Below are 18,601 nucleotides of genomic sequence, written 5' to 3'. Positions count from 1 at the left end.
TAAAATTATCTATCTTCACGTTGGAAAAGGTTCTATATTATAATAAAATTATATTATAATTAAAATTCTATATTATAATAAAACATATTGTCAATTTCACATAAACTTTCACATTTCAAATAGACAATACTGTACTTATTTTATTCAGTACCTTTATTCATACATTGTCCAAAGTCCGGCTTTGTTTAATTCATCTTGTAAATTGAATATTTGTATTCTTGAATGAAGCTAACCTTAATTTGTGTGGTTTGTAGCCGCTTGGACCGCCGACAGTTGCGTCGCCGCGAGGAGCACTCAGCGTTTGAGATGCTGCGACCTGGCTTCACTCGCATCTCACTGCCCTACTTCATGAGTGACGCCGAAGTCACCTATGTGCTCGAGGCAATCAAGATGGTCGCCACCGAAGCATGGAAGCTGCTTCCCCAGTATATACTCAATCCCGAGACTGGAGAGTGGCGGCATCATACCAATTCGGTCAGTGCAAAACCAATCACTTTCAATTAATTCCATTTTTTCTCCATTTTCATTTTTCATCCCACCGACCACCTATGAAAGGGGTATAAGGATTTGTAAATTAGATTCTAAGTCGCCAATCTTTGCATTTCATAATGCAAAAAGAATTCCTCACTGGAATAAGGACAAACCTGCAACAACTCCTCCCTCACCTTAATTTTAAACTTCTAACCTGTGAGAGCCATCTTACCAATTTGGTCAGTCTAAATCAAAATCAAATTATTCTATTCTTCATTCATTCATACAATAAGTACATTATCAAGATGATAAGGAGAGGAAAAATAAGGTAACCTTGTGCTATTCCTCTCCCAAATATAGATAACACATAGTCCGAAATAGGTATTAATTCCATAATACCAATTCGGTCCAATGTTTCTTATTTCATTCAAAGAAACTTTCATTCATTTCAACTCACAATATATTCAATTTATTCATTTGTGAATATAATTTTTACAAATCATATACATATGATCGGGAACGAACGACAGGCTTTGCCCAAAACTATTTTATTTTCAAATTTTGATAATGAATAAAATTTCCAAAAAAATAGTTTATGCTTGAAAGTTCAAAATACATTTTTGTCTAAAAAAAATATATATAGCCTATATACATCTTTTTTTATCATTATTTCTATTAAAACTAGTCACTAGGTCTATCCATTAATTTTGTTCTCTCTTTTCTTATCCTAGACTATTAATTTTTATTGCCAAAGTCTTTCAGTGAAGCCTACAGTTCTAATCTATTATTTCACTACACTTTTATTTAATATATTTTTTTCACTTCACTAACTCGAAGGGCTTTGTTCTCTTTAACCTCCTTTTGAGTTCAGTGCTGTCCAGTAGTAGTAGTTGTCCAAAACAGTTGGATGACTTCGGTGTTGTGTTGACGTGACTCTCGATGGGCTGCCAATCGGCTTATCACACTGGTCACATAGCGGTTGTGCAGATCTCGGTGCAAATCGCTGTTCCTTATGTACCAGGGCGCATTCACCATGTTCCGCAGTACTTTGTTTTGGAATGTTTGAATCTGATTGATGTTAGATGTTCTAGAGCAGCCCCAAGGCTTAATTCCATACGTCCAGACAGGTTTAAGAATTTGTTTATAAATCAATATTTTGTTGTCCAATGAGAGTTGTGATTGTCGGCCTAACAGCCAATAGATTTTACTGTATTTGAGTCCCTGCTAGCTCCTCTTCATCTTGATATGCTCTTTCCATTTCAAATTGGCGTCAAGAGTCATTCCAAGGTATTTTGTTGTGTTGCTGTGTGGTACTACATTCCCATTTAGATTTATTAAAATCGGGTCTTTGATTTTTTTGTGAAGTTGATATGAATGGACTTCATCTCATCCAATCGAATTCTCCATTTTTTGGTCCAGTCACTGAATCATTGGTAGCATTCTGTAGTTCTGTGGCTGCTTCTTGTACTGTTTTCCCTTCTGCAAGTATTGCAGTAGCATCAGCAAAAGTAGCAATTGTCACTGCATCCAATTCAGGAAAAATATACATGAGCTAGAATTTTTGAATTTAGTGAAATTAAAACAACAAATTATAGTCAAATATTACACTTAATTATCACCGCACATTGAATTAATTGAGTTATTCCAAGCTGTACAATAAGTTATTACAAGCAATAAGATCACAAAAGCACTCTGCTCAGCAAGATGGAAAATAATGAGCCAATAATTGTCAAGTAATGATATTATACTATAGACAATACATACTGACATAAGTAAAAATGTAAACTCTATTAGGAGTTGAACACTGTATTTATAGATGTTGAAGAATTTTTTATGATGAAGCCTGGGTTTTAAAGAAATGAAATATTCCCAGTAGAAAAGATGACTATTGTGTTTTCATCTCATTTGTTAGAAGAGGTTCAATTACTTTGTGAAAGTTACTAACTTTAACGTATACTTATAATCAATTTGATAGCTGTGTAGCCTATTGAAGAATATGAGGTCTATGCATATTTGTTTCTTTAGAGATCATTGGACTTCTGTATCTGGTTTTGAGTTGGGTTTTATATTACTATGTGGTTCGAGTCATATCAAATGTCTACATTTGATCATTTACAATGTAAAATTTGGAATAAGACTCAATATGTCTATTCTATATCATGTTATATCAAGATACACTATTTATACTATTACATGGGAAACCATAGTTGGCTAGGTATTTTCCCTCCTTTCTTTCTTTTCAGCACACCCCGCCATGAAGCCTGTTTTTGTATTTCATTGGAAATTTAGTTTCGATTCTGATTTCTTTTATGTATATTGTATTGTGTTGATTGGAATAAAAATTGATTGATTGAAATGTCTTTCTACATTCAAAGATGATGGTTTATTGATCAATTCCGAACTGCAAAAGTAATCAAATTGGATCAAATGACTGTCGTTGTTAAAGTGATAAAATAATGTGTTCCTACACTTCTTCCAGCTCAGTATTAAACAGTACTAAAATTCATTCACTGGCTTCATTTTTTTCTTAAAAAGTAATTCATTTGTTCACATGACTTGCTCTATTACTTATGATGTTTGTATTGTGGTTGCAGGTGTTCAAAGACCGCAAATGGCTGGGTTCTATCAGGTACGTTGATGGCAAGATGAGTGTACACGAGAGGCGCATATCAGGAGTGGCTGCCTGTCCCATCGATCACAACGACTGTCTGCACACTGCCAGGAACATTTTCAACAAAGCGCGCAAGGTAGGCCTACATTCACATCTACATCATTTCCGGCCCAAAGCTTTTATCAATCGTGGAGTATTTATCTATTCACAATAGTAGCAGAACAGATTTTATGCACCTATTTTTGAGTCATGTACGCAGAATTTTTATTTCATCTTCAGATATACGCTGACTTGTCAGATACTAACAATTGCTTGATTTTGTAGTACTTTTCAACAATTACTCTGCTACTATTACCATCTACTATAGAAGGTATTAGAAAATGAAAATTGGTAACTGTTATAATGACAAAACAAAATGAGAAATAATAATACTTATATCGGGGCACCGAACTTCGCTCGTTATTTATTTATTGATAAACAAAACACAATTCTTTAAAATGATTGGGGAAGGACTAACAGGCACAGCCCAAAACTGTTTCTCCCCCGAATTTTGATTTATACCCTATAAATAGTTCAAAAAGTAGGTTATGTTCCATACACTTGAATTCAGGTCAAATTTTCAGTCCAAACATTTGAAAACAGAAAAGTTATAATCAAGATTGTTTACAGACCAAATTGAATAACAAAATAACACTCACTAATCACTTTAAACTGTAAAATAATGATCAACTTTGAAAATTATGATGGATTTGAAAACATCGCAAAAATATATTTTTATTTTAAATAAGATTATTATTTTTCATTAATTTTGAATAATTCGACCTTTCAAACCCTAAAGGTTTCTTCATCTTTTAGGTCGTGTTTATATTTTTACAGCTGGCTATACGTCAGCTTATGAATTTCGGGGATGAGATATTTTGATTTTGCACAGACGCACTCGCTCACTCACTTCCATTATCCACAGACGACGAAAGTCTCATCTGTTTTTCCAAGGATGAATTATCCTTTTAATCCGCGAGATTTACCAGGGATGAGACCTAGTGCAATAGAATTTTTATATCATAAACCTACTATGTTCCAAATTTCTTGAGAATCGTTAGAGCCGTTTTCGAGATCCGGTGAAATACAAACAGATAAATATCTAAGCATATAAACAGAAACTGCTCGTTCAATAGTATAGGATAATATAAAAATATAATACTACATAATACTATAATATACCAATACTATAATATAATACTTCATATATAAGTTTATTAACTGACCAAGACATTGCAGACATAGTTAAAACGAGACATATGACCAACTTGAGGCAGTAGGTCGTATGTCTCGTTTTAACTATGGCCAATACATCGATATATATATATATATATATATATATATATATATATATATATATATATAAAGTATAAAGTCAGTGACAGTGGAAAAGATAGGAAGGCATTGTTACTGTAATAAAACTTCATTCAATGTATCATTCAATATATATATATATATATATATATATATATATTGAATGATACATCGAATGACTAGCGAAGTTTTATTACAGTAACAATGCCTTCCTATCTTTTCCACTGTCACTGACTTTATAAGGTTAATGTCACTGTAGTATATATCACTGTAACACTAAATATTCTCAACTTATGGAAATTACTGAGATATTGCAATTATACAAATGCTAATGAATTAATGTCTTCGGGGTGAATTACAGCATTTAATTTGGATTTTCGTTTAATAATAATAAATATTCTCCACTTCTCCAGTTTGATAGTGAACTATTTCTCAATAATTGTTCTTGATTATTAAATAAATTAATAGATTAATTTTATGTCATTTGTTTTGTTGTTGAAGATGGCGCAACGCTACCCACTAGCCGACCAGTGTGTGATGTTTGATGAGCGTACTTCTGCATTGCGCTGGTTCATGCTGCCCAGTGAGGCGCAGGACCTGTTGCTAGGCAACGTGGCCAATGTGAAGCAGGAAGTGCCCTTCACGCCGCCCGAGTACCACGGCTCCCGAGGGGGCTCTTCACCGCCCACAACTCCTACGCACTTTGCACGCCACAACAGTCTCTCCGCGCTGGATATCAGAGCTAGGCGGACTAGGGACAGGTCAGCATTCAAGTTTATTCGTTCTTTAATTATTAATTTTAGCAGGGTATAAGTTGATATTATGTGGGCACAAAAATGTATTGAAAATGTATAAAAAAAATATTATGTTGACAGGATACAGCACAAAAATTAGCTCTTTATGTAAGAGTATTAGCTCTAGATAATCATTCATTCATTGAAGATCCTCAATTTGCTTAATTTAATCATATGGCTAAATGATGTAAGCCTAATTCATTTGCCTTTGCTTTAATCTGTTTATATTATTGTTATATTTAAACTATTGGTTAACTTGGCCTGACTACCTCGATTTTTATCAGTACTTTTGTTCTTTGAATTATATTCAGGATAGATTTTTTTTGTATTTTTTAGTTCTTATTATATTTTATTGTATTTATTTTCTCAACTTTAATATATTTTATCTATTGTCATTATTATTTATTAATTTAAGTTTTGCTTGTTTTGAACTGTCCTTTAGTTCTGTTCAGTGATGCTCCTGCAATGCGAACGTGACCTTGTTATCAAGGTCTTTGCATGCAGTATTTTATTTCGTGCATTAATTATGGTGTATTTTTGTAAAACAGTGTAGCTGTGCTAGATTACATTCCATCATCCTATAATGTTTGGAAAAACATTTTCGAGGTGGAGTGGTAGAGAGGACTTAAAAGTCCTAACTCCGCCTAATAAAGATTTTTTTAATTTCAATTGATTTTTTTTTTTGAATTGAATTGAATTTATTGCCAAAATTACAAATACATATTTGTACAATATTAATTACAAGAGTATACAATACAATAATAGACATTGATTTTAACTTGAGTACAACAATATTATCAATGTAATATTTGGCACTGCCAACATAAGAAGCCTTGTGTGTTGGCAGTGAGTTCACTTATTCTGCTTCAAGTACTTTATATTCAATTGAAATTTTATAATGTTAAAGAAAGTATTACAGTAATTTACAAAAATCGCAAAGCTTGGAAAAAAACAAAACTTAAGAATACTACATATTATATGATAAAGTGATATCCAATTAATTATTGTGACGTCTTGAGGCCACTTTTACTTTCCTTGCCCTATTACCTTAGATAAGGAAAGTATAGCTTTCCGAAAAAAATGAAGGTACCCCAATTTCCAAGTTTCTATACGTTTCAAGGTCCCCTGAGTCCAGAAAAGTAGTTTTTGGGTATTGGTCTGTATGTGTGTGTATGAGTGTATGTGTGTTCTGTGTACACGATATCTCATCTCCCAATTTGACTTGAAATAAATGACTTGAAATTTTTAACTTAATATAAGGATCCGACACGAACAATTTCGATCAAATGCAATTCAATATGGCGGATAAAATGGCGAAAATGTTGTCAAAAACAGGGTTTTTCGCGATTTTTTCGAAAACGGCCAAACGATTTTGATCAAATTTATACCTAAAATAGTCATTGATAAGCTCTATCAACTGCCAAAGTCCCATATCTGTAAAAAATTCAGGAGCTCCGCCCCATCTATGCAAAGTTTGATTGTAGATTCTAAATTATCAGGCTTCAGATACAATTCAAACAAAAAAAAGTAAGTGGAAAAGAATTTTCTTGTAGTGAAAATCTCTACAATTAATGTTCAGTAACATTTTCACCTAAAATTGAAAATAGGCTCGAAATTCGAGAAAATGTGATTATTCAATTGCAAACTGTTGATTCTATTAAATGATTCACTATGAAGAGACAGCAGACCTCGTGTGTCTCCAGCGTTATTGTCCTGTCACCAGCTAGCTCAGATCTTTGAATAGTAGACTTGAAATGCGCGTGAACACTAGCGTCAGGTGATCAATTTTCATAACGGCAAGGAAAGTTGTGTGAGTGCGCCACACCAGATTTTTTTAATAGCAATACAATGGAATGGAATACAAATAACGTAGTTTGATTCTGTGTTATAGACTGGACAGCCAGAGCCCAGTAACCCTCCACCCCTCAGGCAGCAGTCCCCAGATCCAGTTCAACAGCAACGGACTCATGATGCGCGAACGCTGCTACTCACTAGACTCCAACAACAAGCTCACTCCTACGCCGCGCTACACCAAGCACAGCGCCAACACTACGACTACTGCATCGTCGCTTTGTAGCGCGGCTACTGCTTCGAGTAGCGCCACTAGCTCGCCGCTAGCGCTGTTGCCGTTTAGCGGCCGTCAGCGACAAATCAGCTGCGGCAGTCAGACAGATTTGTCTCAGAGCGGAAATGAGGGCGACACTGAGTCCAGGGGTACTACACCCCCTACTAGTATGTCGGCTGAGAATGCTGAGCAGATACAGGTAGGTGGTTCGGATGTCACCTAGAATAGTTACAGTACACCTGGAGTGAGATTCTCGTTATAACGTTTTACGAAAAGATAGGTCGGCATGGTTGTCAATTTCATTTTCAAATCTCCTACAGTAGATAGCTGTGAATAAGGTCAACCATGGTTGTCAATTTTAGTTTTCCACCTTCTTCTATAGTAGATAGCTGGGTGTGATTCTTGTCATCTAGGTACCTATATATGATATTGTATTAATTTTTCATTGTTGCCAACAATGATCAATTATATTTTTAATATTCTAGATTCATCAAGAAATATATCTCTGATGCCCGGTTGCAGAGTCGTCACATAAAGTTGAAAACAGGCAGTTAATTCATTTACGAAGCCATAAATTAACTTTCCGTTGCCCAGATTTAAAAGTAAACTATATCTCCCATAAAACTAAAAACGCCCCATTAGACACATGATTTTGTTACACGGTCGTCAGAAAGAACTTATTTATGTCTCCAATATCTAAAAACGGTTAGTTAAGTTGATGTGCCCAAAGTCGTGCTGTTAAATCCAATATCTACTCCCGCCAAATGCATTTAGAGGTTGTGATAGCTTTTTTTGAAAGATGTTTAATTAAAACCATCTGTAATATTATCTATATATATAAAAGCGAAATGGCACTCACTCACTGATTGACTCACTCACTCACTCACTCGCATAACTAAAAATCTACTGGACCAAAAACGTTCAAATTTGGTAGGTATGTTCAGTTGGCCCTTTAGAGGCGCACTAAGAAATCTTTTGGCAAAATTTTAACTCTAAGGGTTGTTTTTAAGGGTTTAAAGTTCGTCTTTTAGCATGTATATTCTTCTTCTCCCAATCTCTTAATAATTATAATTGAAATTTCCATATCATATGTTACTATAGAACTATAATCTAGATAGAGTACCTCTTCGAAACAGTTGTTAACTGGCAACTAAATTAATAATTTTGTCAGTTTGGTATTAAGTTGAGTTGACTTTGTTAGGTTGGCACCAAGTTGAAGATTTAAATGCATTTATCGCGGAAAAATTGATTGGGCACTGCTTCTTCAATCCTGGGAATATTATATATTACTAGCCGTCAGGCTCGCTTCTCTCACCATATCCGTTTAGCCAGACGTTTAGTCTGGACCCCGACTGGATTGTCCTAACATATTATAAAAATGCTCAAATGAAAAATGCAGGCGAGCGAAGCGAGCCTGCTGATTTCATTCTTGGACAATCCAGTCGGGGGTCCAGGGGGCGGAGCTCCCTGGCTAGACGGATATGGCGAGCGAAGCGAGCCTGACGGCTAGTCGCTAAATATGGTGAGAAATCTCGCCAAAAGCCAAGAGTTGCCATATGGTTTATCAAATTCTATGTGAGGTTTTCTAGGTCTGTTCACAGTGATGTCGATTGAAACTTTCCCAGATGCCAAGACATTAGTTGGATAGAAGCATGTACGGAAAAAAGTGAATAGAGCTGCAGTGTGACTTATGTGTGATGCTAATTCGAGATATAGATAAATGGGCTTCCGCAAACGACTGTGCAACGACCAACCATTTACAGTATGTCAGTGATTTTAAACTATGTCTCACATAGCTATGTTTGATTTTATGTAACGACTCTGCAACCGGGCATTAATGATTCAATAACACATCTTCATATTTGATATTATATATTCTGGTAGTTCATTATATATCTTCGCGATTTGGCAACGGTGCGGAATTGGAAAAGGATAGAGCTATCTGCTTTTTCTAATGACATGTAAGAATAGCAAACCAATGCTTATCAGGTGCCAACTTTATAATGTGAATTTTTCTGTTAATCATTTTTTTTATAAGGTGTGAACAGAAAATTCAGTTTATGTGGCCTTTTAAACGGCGATTGCTATAATCTCAAATAAGAAAGTGAGTCACTGTACAGAAAACTTGAAGATGTTTTGGTGTTTACATGAGTATAATTGTGGATTTAAGTAAATTTTTTGTGAAGGAAGATTTTTGTTTGGATTTGTATTTCAAAATTAATTAATCTGATAAATTCAAAATTGTGGTAGATACATTTTTTTTAATCAAATTTTTTGTACGAATTAAGTAATCATTTTTACATAACCTCTAGACTGTGTTATCCAAATTAAGGTTCAGAGCAGTTTCGGGAGAATGCCTGTTGTTTTTACCTGGATTGTATTTGTATATGAATAAATTAATAAATAAAAACAGCTTACGTAATCACAGAGAGTTATGATGTCGAGTCACTACAAAACTTTGCACTCAGTTTGGACAGCTTCTTGTGGTTAATTCAAATTTATAGCGTACGGTACATCAATATTTTCCTACTGTAGCAGTACTATACTCTGTGTATATTTTATTATGTTAATTTTCATTCATTTATACAATAAGTACATTATCAAAATGATAGGTAGAGGAAAAATAAGGTAACCACGTGCTATTCCTCTCACAAATTTAGATAACATATAGTCCGAAATAGGTTAAGCCTTGTAGTTCTTCAATTCACAAAATTTTCAGTCCTCAAGTATTTTCAAAAAGTAGAATTTCAAATTTAGATGCTTCAAAACTAAACATAGAAGAAATATTGCACATTATTATAACTAAAATAGGAAATATTCACATATTAAAAATATAATTTTGGAGAATTACTGAAAAACAAACTTAATTCTAAAAGCAAAGCTATGAATTCTATTGTATGATTCTGTCGAAATAATCAAATTTCATTCTAGTTAAGATTCCCGTGTCCTGATTACTGTTGCTTGCAGCCCATTTTCTAGATTATTAGTTGAGAATATTGTCTGCATTCCTTTTTACTGTCTTCCTTCTCAGTGTCGTGTCTTGTACACTTTCATTGAAATCACAATCTCCGAAGACCTATGTCTGTTTTAAAAATCTTTTGAATTTTTAGGAATAACATAGTTTAAAGTCGGTTATGTTTTCATGAATTGAGATGAGATATCGTGTACAGAGACGCACATACACACACACACACACACACACACACACACACACACACACATACACATACAGACCAATACCCAAAAACCACTTTTTTGGACTCAGGGGACCTTGAAACCAATAGAAATTTAGAAATTGGGGTACCTTAATTATTTTCGGAAAGCAATACTTTCCTTACCTATGGTAATAGGGCAAGGAAAGTAAAAATGAATTATTGAATGTCTCCGCATATTCAATTGCGGAATTTATGGCTCATTGCGAGCAAGTAAGACTGATTAGATAAAGATAAGACTAAGACTGAAATCGTTTAGACTGATTGACGAATCTACATAACCCTTTTAAAGGTGGTCAATAGAGATGATAAATAAAAAAAAGACAACATAATACGTGATAAAAAATACAAATATAGTAAGTTACACTATCAGTACCCTATGATAATGGGCCATGTGGATAAAGTTGAGCATTTGCTTATACTTCTAAAATATGGAGCATATTTTACTTTGCTTTATTTTCTATAAATAAACGCGAGCAAAACCTTTTGCTCATGCTCATCAAAAAAATAATTTGAGCATTTGCTCAAAAGTAAAAGCTTATACTCAAAATTGTATGAATAAACTAGAGCATTTGCTCAACTTTTGAAACAAATGCTTAAAAAAAGTTAAGTCTAGTCTAGAGCAGCTTATCACCTTTTGATCATAGTAAAATGGCTCAACTAATTCGTATGAGAAAAAGGAAACTATACCAGATACGATCACAACCAATAGTTGGGAACTATAAAACTCTTTTTAGATTAAACCATGATATATATCACCATTATTCCTACAAAAGAATAAATACAAAAGATAGCCATCACAAAATAGGAAATAAACATTTAGGAAGATGAAACTGTAGACGATTATAAGAAGGCTATTGATATTATAAGATTATGCTGAAGATTATTATAGAGATGACATTTTTTCACGCTATTATTTCAAAATTCTAAAATCAACTAACCTAAAACTCAATTCATAAATAGAAAACGGAGCAGACGACGCAAACACAAGCGGTGCCCCCTACTTGCATATTTAGCACTTCCGTGAGCTATAAAAACAAAGTAAGGCCACAAAGGCGAATCAGCTGATGAAAAATCTTTAAAATACGTGAGCATTTGCTCCAGAGTTCAAGAGCATAAGGTAATAGTATAAGGTAAAGCTTATTCATATAAAAATGAGCAAATGCTTATGCTTCTACCTAATGCTCATGAGCAAAACCTTATGCTCCATGCTAATGCTCATGAGCATATGCTCAGTTTTTATTCATATGGCCCAATATGTCACCTGATTTTCAACTTATAACCCAATATTCCTAGCTAATGTATAAACATCTTCAATCTTGTAATTGATAACATTTGTATGATCTGTTTGTTGTGTGGTTTTAGGCCTACGTTCAGGAGGTAACCAAAGAACTGGCCACTGAAATCAAGTCGGAGATCCGCGAGGTTATCAACAAGGTGGAAGATGTTCTGTCGGAAAGTGCTGACTCGTTGGAAACGAACGGCTCATTGAACAGTGAGGCCGGAAAGCGCTACAGCATCGACTTCAACGCCCCGCCAATGCTGGCCACAATGCAACAGAACCAGTCCTACCAACCTGCCCCATTCACCGTGTACGGGTCGCCAGGAGGCAGCCAGTTCTACCAACCTATGGTGGCCATACCTAATCAGGTTAGTTTACATTGTTTAGTTTTCATTTTTTAGTATATATTTTTCACAAGAATACAATATCTTTATTTGAAATAAAATAAAACAAGTCTATAATAATCATCGTAAGTTTTAACAATACAAGGTGACACACGGGAGACGGACGGTTTTGAACTGCGTAGTACTGAGAGTGCGGCGGTGGGAGGTGGTTGTGGTGGGGATAGTTCTGCTCGACATAAGACGCCATTTTGTTTACTCAGTCACTATGGAGCAGTGGGACTTACAACGTCGATTGTTTGTCTATGACAGTTTCGTGTAAAGTGGTGAGTCTATTACAGCTACGCAGCGATTGTTTCGTGTGCGGTTTAATGTTGGTCGACATGGAGCTGTTCCAAGTCGTAACACAATCCTCAGATGGGTGAAAAACTTCAGATCGACTGGAAACATACTGGATAAGAAGCATCCTGGCCCGATACGCAGTGTAACAACACCAGAAAATGTTGAAAGGGTAAGGGAAGCAGTAGTCAGAAGCCCAGGACGGTCAGCTAGACGTCATGCTAATGAGCTACGAATTAATCGTGAATCGGTTAGACGAATTTTGCATAAAGAATTAAAATTCCATCCCTACAAAATGCTCATTGTCCAACAACTTAAGGCAACTGATTTTGCTGTACGCGAAGACTTTGCATACAGAATGCAAGTGATTTTGGGATTGAATGAAAATGCAATTTTATTGATGAGCGATGAGGCTCATTTCCATTTAAACGGGACTGTGAATAAGCAAAACCTGCGTTACTGGGCTCCAGAGCATCCACACCTTATCCATCAGCGTCCTCTACACTCAGAAAAAGTAACAGTATGGTGTGCTCTTGGCTCTGTTGGCATTATTGGACCTTATTTTTTCGAAGAGAACGGGGCCACAGTTACTGTTAATTCGGCTAGATACATTCGTATGCTTGAAACTTTCTTTAAACCAGAACTACGAAGACGACGAATCCCCTTAAAACGTGTTTGGTTCCAGCAGGATGGGGCTGCAATCATCACACACCGCTAACAATTTAATGACAGTTCTTGCACGCATGTTTCGTGGAAAGATTATCTCACGTTTTGGCAATGTTCCTTGGCCTCCCAGGTCTCCTGACTTATCAGTGTGTGACTTTTTTCTGTGGGGGTACCTTAAGAGCTGTGTCTATAACCACAAACCACGAACTTTGGATGAGTTGAAGAATGCAATCATTCAAGAAATTGCTGCCATCCCTGTAGAGATGTTAGTCCGTGTGATGGAGGATTTTGAGAAGAAACTTGAGTCCTGCATTCGAAATGATGGACATCACCTTGAGGACATTATTTTTCACAAATAACTGAAATGACAGGTAATGAGCTTTGTTAACTAAAATGGCAAATAATAAGCTTTGATTTTGTGTAAATAAACATGTATTAATTTTAAAACTGGCTGAGTATTATTACATTAAAATCCGTCCGTCTCCCGTGTGTCACCCTGTATTTTCATTTTTAAAATAATTGAGTCAATTTATCACGTATATAAAATCATTACAATTTAGAGACTCATCTGTTGAGTAAAATCCTCTAGCCTCAAGCCATCCGGCAATAGTTCTTTTAAACTATTAAATTTTGTAAAACTTTTAAGTGAAAAAACACTCACATTCTTTGATGTGGCGACGTCCGTTTCGTGCTGGTATCGCGCATCTTTTAAACTATTATTGACTGTAGATAGAGAAAATATAGCATAAGAAGATATCCCATATAGGGCATTTATTTTGTAAATTTCACTGTTAACTCAAGCTGATAGTCCAAAGTTCTTTTTCATAAAACTATGTGACGCTGATAGTCTCTCATAATGTGCCGTTCATACACTCCTTCCGCCCAAAACAGTGATAATAGACAGTAGTCGACAGAAATTTGGAACATAACGACCTACGCCATGGGATATCTTCTTATGCTGTCATTTCTGTATCACTAAAGCTATGTTGGATATGGTAGGCTACACTATAAACTAAACTAAACTGTTACTATTTAGTAGTGTAATATTATTCAGGCCCTGTGAGAACTTGTAAAAATGCCATAAAACAAAAGTAGGAAGGGCAAAAATGATTTTAATCAAACTAATGTGAAGTTCAAGGCTTGCCATTCAAGAATTGATAACATCTATCACTTTTTGACAATTACTTCATTTAAATGGCTTCCTCCTGAACGAATACATTGTTCAAATCTGTGAAGACGATTCCTCATTGATCGCTGCAATATCTCATTGCGGATTTATTTATTTATTCGTGGACAGAATCACAAATCATATAAATATGATTAGGAAGGAACAACAGGCTTGGCCCAAATCTATTCCATTCCCAAATTTTAATAAATTAATAAAGTGTCCAAAAATAGGTTATGTTTCTACTGTCAAAGAATAATAAGAATAATTTCATTTTGAATTTGTTATAATTCTTAATAAATTCAAAATTATTGATCAAATTGTGAGCGAAATCCACACTGCACGGCAGTTAATGGCAACTGTGCGAGTAAGTATTGTCGAGTGGATCAGATGCTGGCTTTATGATTCAGAGGCCCGGGTTCAAATCCCGGCCCGGGCAAGATATTTATCTCGGGCCACTCCCGTGTTTCGGATGGACACGTTACCCGTCAGTCCCGGCTGCCAAAAAAACAGTCGTTAGGTCATGTCAGGGGCCCTGAAATTGATCAGTTGCGACCTGAAAACTCTGACACCAGACCTGAGCCAGCCAGGTCACTCGATATTATTATTATTAGTAGTAGTATTGTTTGGTAACCGTATAATCCCACGATTAGGTTGCGTTTCCTGGTCCCATGGATCTGTCCACCTGCGATTTTCTGTTTGTTGAGCTATCTCAAATCTAACGTTTTCACAACTTGACCAATAACTGTGGTTGAATCATAACAGACAATTCAAAATGAAATTAACAATATCCCAGTTGAAATGTTAATGTTGCAGCAATCGTTCAGGAATCTCAACACAGATTCCAAGAGTGTATTCGTGTAGGAGACACTTCAGAATGAAATATCATTTACATTTGAGTGTAATATTTTTGTTTTCTATCCAGTTTCTCAACCTTTAAAATTCTTAGTTTCTGTTGTTTTTGAGTGGAAAAGGACTAAATTTCAGAAAAATGGAATCATAACCTCATTTCGGACTTTTAAATAATATTATCAAAATTTGGGAGAGAAATGGTACAAGGAGTATCCTTAGTTTTCCTCTCCCATTCTGTGCTTTCTTGTAAAAATTAGAATAATAAATAAATTAATTAACAATATCCCAGCTGAAATGTTGCAGCAATCGGTCAGAAATCTAAACACAGATTTCAAGAGTATATTCGTGCAGGAGGAAGCCATCTTAATGACATAATTGTCAAAAAGTGATGGATGTTATTAATAATTCTCGAATGGCAAGTCTTAAACTTTACATTAGTTGAAATAAAATCATTTTTGCCCTTCCCACTTTTGTTTTATGGCGGTTTTAAAAGTTCCCGTTATTCTGGGTCACCCAGTATATTGAACCTATTTTATTGCGTTTTGAAACTAAACATTTGCATTGATCAGGTAACCTACCAACAGCTGACCAGTACCCCTTCGCTGCCCACGTTCACGATGGGGGGGAGCCAACAGCAGCAGCAGGGGGGCCCTCAACAGGGGGGTCCCTCACTGATGCACACCAACAGCAGCGACTCTGTGTCTCTCATGTCAGACCATGTGGCAGAGTATCTGGCTGAGCTCACCTCTGAAGTTGTCTCCGATCTCAAGTCTGAGCTGAAGTCGGAGTTCCGCGAAATGGTCAGTAATTCAATCACATAAACTTTTATTTATTACTGTAATAATAGACTGTAGTAAGATTCATCATTCATAGAGAATAGATTAGCATAAAGCTGGGTTTACACCAAAGTTAATTTACACCATTAACAAAATGTTAATAACTCAATCCTTAAGGATTCTATTGGATTGAACGGAACTTGACAAACACATATGTTCATCATGTGTACGATAAGTTAGGTTCAATCTAATAGAATCTATAAGGATTAAGTTATTAACATTTTGTTAATAACTTTGGTGTAAACGCAGCTTGAGAAAACATCCCATAGTATAGGGTGTTTATGTTCCAAACTCCACTGTTAACTCAAGCCGATAGTCCTGCAGTAAACGCAGATTAGATTAGATTTCTTTATTTATGTATGTTACAATATTTACTGGCTTATACACTAATTTACGTTAAATGACGGTAATGCTAGTTATTCAACGAATTTCACAAAGTATAAATAATAATTAATCAATTTCATTTCATTTCATTTTTTTTCATCCCACTGACCACCTATGAAAGGGGTATAAGGATTTGTCAATTATAATCTAAGTCATCAATCTTTGCATTCTATAATGCAAAAAGAATTCCTCACTGGAATAAGGACAAACCTGCAACAACTCCTCCCTCACCTTAATTCTGAACTTTTCACCTTAAGAGCTTTTATGCGTGTTGGCAATGAATTATAAAGCCGAATTCCTGCACTCATAACCCCCCTCTCATACATACCAGTTCGATGAATGTCATCTCTGAGGTTTTGTCTATATCTGGTATTGTATGAGTGGAACAACTCTCCTGTATTGAACCTATCTTTATTCCTATCAATAAAACAAAGAGCCTCTAAAATATATACACCTGGTAGTGGGAGAATCTTTAACTCTTTGAAATAATCTCTACAACTTGCTCTAATAGATTCACCCACCATCACTCTAACTGCCCACTTTTGAATCCTAAATATATGTATTGCATGAGTTGAATTGCCCCAAAATATAACACCGTATGAAAGAAGAGAATGGAACACAGCAAAATAAACACTTCTAAGCGTTCCTGCATCCAGCAATTTCTTCACGGTTCTAAGAACAAATACTGCTGAGTTTAGTTTGCTTTTTAGCTGGCCTAAATGAGGTCGCTAGGAATCAATGAGAATAAATATAGAATGCAATTAGAATAACGATAATATAATAATGTGATGTAACTTCATAAATCGGCGGTGTTTCAACAAATAATTGTCGATTCTCTTAGAAAGATATAAAATATCCTTCCCATTAACACACGACCGGTAAAGAAGATTGGAGAAGCAAGGTCTGTAAATACCGTGGTTTTTATAGACCTTGTGAAGAAGCGGGTGATGGTGGCTCCATCTATGAAAGAGATTGGTAGATTTCAAGCAGTAAAAAAGTTCAAACAGTTCGTCTGCTTTGTGTTTGTTTACATTTTGATATGTCATCATAACCTGACTTCTCATTAAAAATACTTTTAGCCTACTCAAGATTTTTCAAATTCTGTCATACATTTCATTCTAACTGAATAATTTGGAATGGAAATCAACATTTCAAGCCTTATTTATTTAATCATTTCTATTTATTCAGAATCATACAACTTACATAAAAGTACCACAGACTAACTTACGCCCAAAACGGTTCCAATTCTAATTTTTACAACAGTCCAAATGTAGCTAGGTTATGAGTCACTTCAAGCCTTCACTGAACATTTGTAATTGGACAAGTGACGAGTATTTGTTTGTTTTTCTCTAAAACATAAATAAAACCTGATTTTAAAAGTGTCATTTGATTGACAAATCTCCAATATTTAGAATAACATTTGCAATTTAAAGCTTGAAATTTACCAATTTTACTCAGAGATGGTGCCACCATCACCCGCTTCTCCAATTTTCGTCTACTATAGTAATTTTATTCTAGTAAAAGTCGGGACACATATATCCGCACCGAGCCCGTGCCGAGGACAATAATTCTAGCGTTATTGTCCTGTCACCAGCTGGCTCAGATTTTTGAATAGTAGACTTGTAATGCGCGGGAACACTAGCGTCAGGTGATCAATTTTCATAACGGCAAGGAGATTTGTGTGAGTGCGCCACACCAGATTTTTTACTTTCCTTGCCCTATTACTATAGGTAAGGAAAGTATTGATTTCCGAAAAAAATTAAGGTACCCCAATTTCTAAATTTCTATACGTTTCAAGGTCCCCTGAGTCCAAAAAACTGGTTTTTGGGTATTGGTCTGTATGTGTGTGTGTGTGTGTGTGTGTGTATGAGTGTATGTGCGTCTGTGTACACGATATCTCATCTCCCAATTAACGGAATGACTTGAAATTTGGAACTTAAGGTCCTTTCACTATAAGGATCTGACACGAACAATTTCGATCAAATGCAATTCAAGATGGCGGCTAAAATGGCGAAAATGTTGTCAAAAACAGGGTTTTTCGTGCTTTTCTCGGAAACGGCTCCAATGATTTTGATCAAATTCATACCTAAAATAGTCATCGATAAGCTCTATCAACTGCCACAAGTCCCATATCTGTAAAAATTTCAGGAGCTCCGCCCCAGCAATGCAGATAGATTCCCAATTATCAGGCTTCAGATACAATTGAAATTAAAAAAATCAAGTGGAGTAG

General features: G+C 35.4%; 1 protein-coding gene across 1 annotated transcript in view; it reads left to right on the top strand.

Moving 5' to 3' along the window:
* LOC111063429 overlaps positions 1-18,601 on the top strand; it is a 182,114-nt gene that overhangs the window by 138,616 nt on the left and 24,897 nt on the right. Inside the window, 6 exon segments of the mRNA XM_039438566.1 lie at positions 255-474; positions 3,066-3,218; positions 4,937-5,196; positions 7,121-7,493; positions 11,872-12,156; positions 15,721-15,951. Of these exon segments, the coding sequence (XP_039294500.1) occupies positions 255-474; positions 3,066-3,218; positions 4,937-5,196; positions 7,121-7,493; positions 11,872-12,156; positions 15,721-15,951 (1,522 nt within the window).

The sequence above is a fragment of the Nilaparvata lugens genome, chromosome 12 (genome assembly GCF_014356525.2).
Source record: "Nilaparvata lugens isolate BPH chromosome 12, ASM1435652v1, whole genome shotgun sequence".
NCBI classification, from domain to species: domain Eukaryota; kingdom Metazoa; phylum Arthropoda; class Insecta; order Hemiptera; family Delphacidae; genus Nilaparvata; species Nilaparvata lugens.
This window is presented reverse-complemented; position numbering and strand designations above follow the sequence as displayed.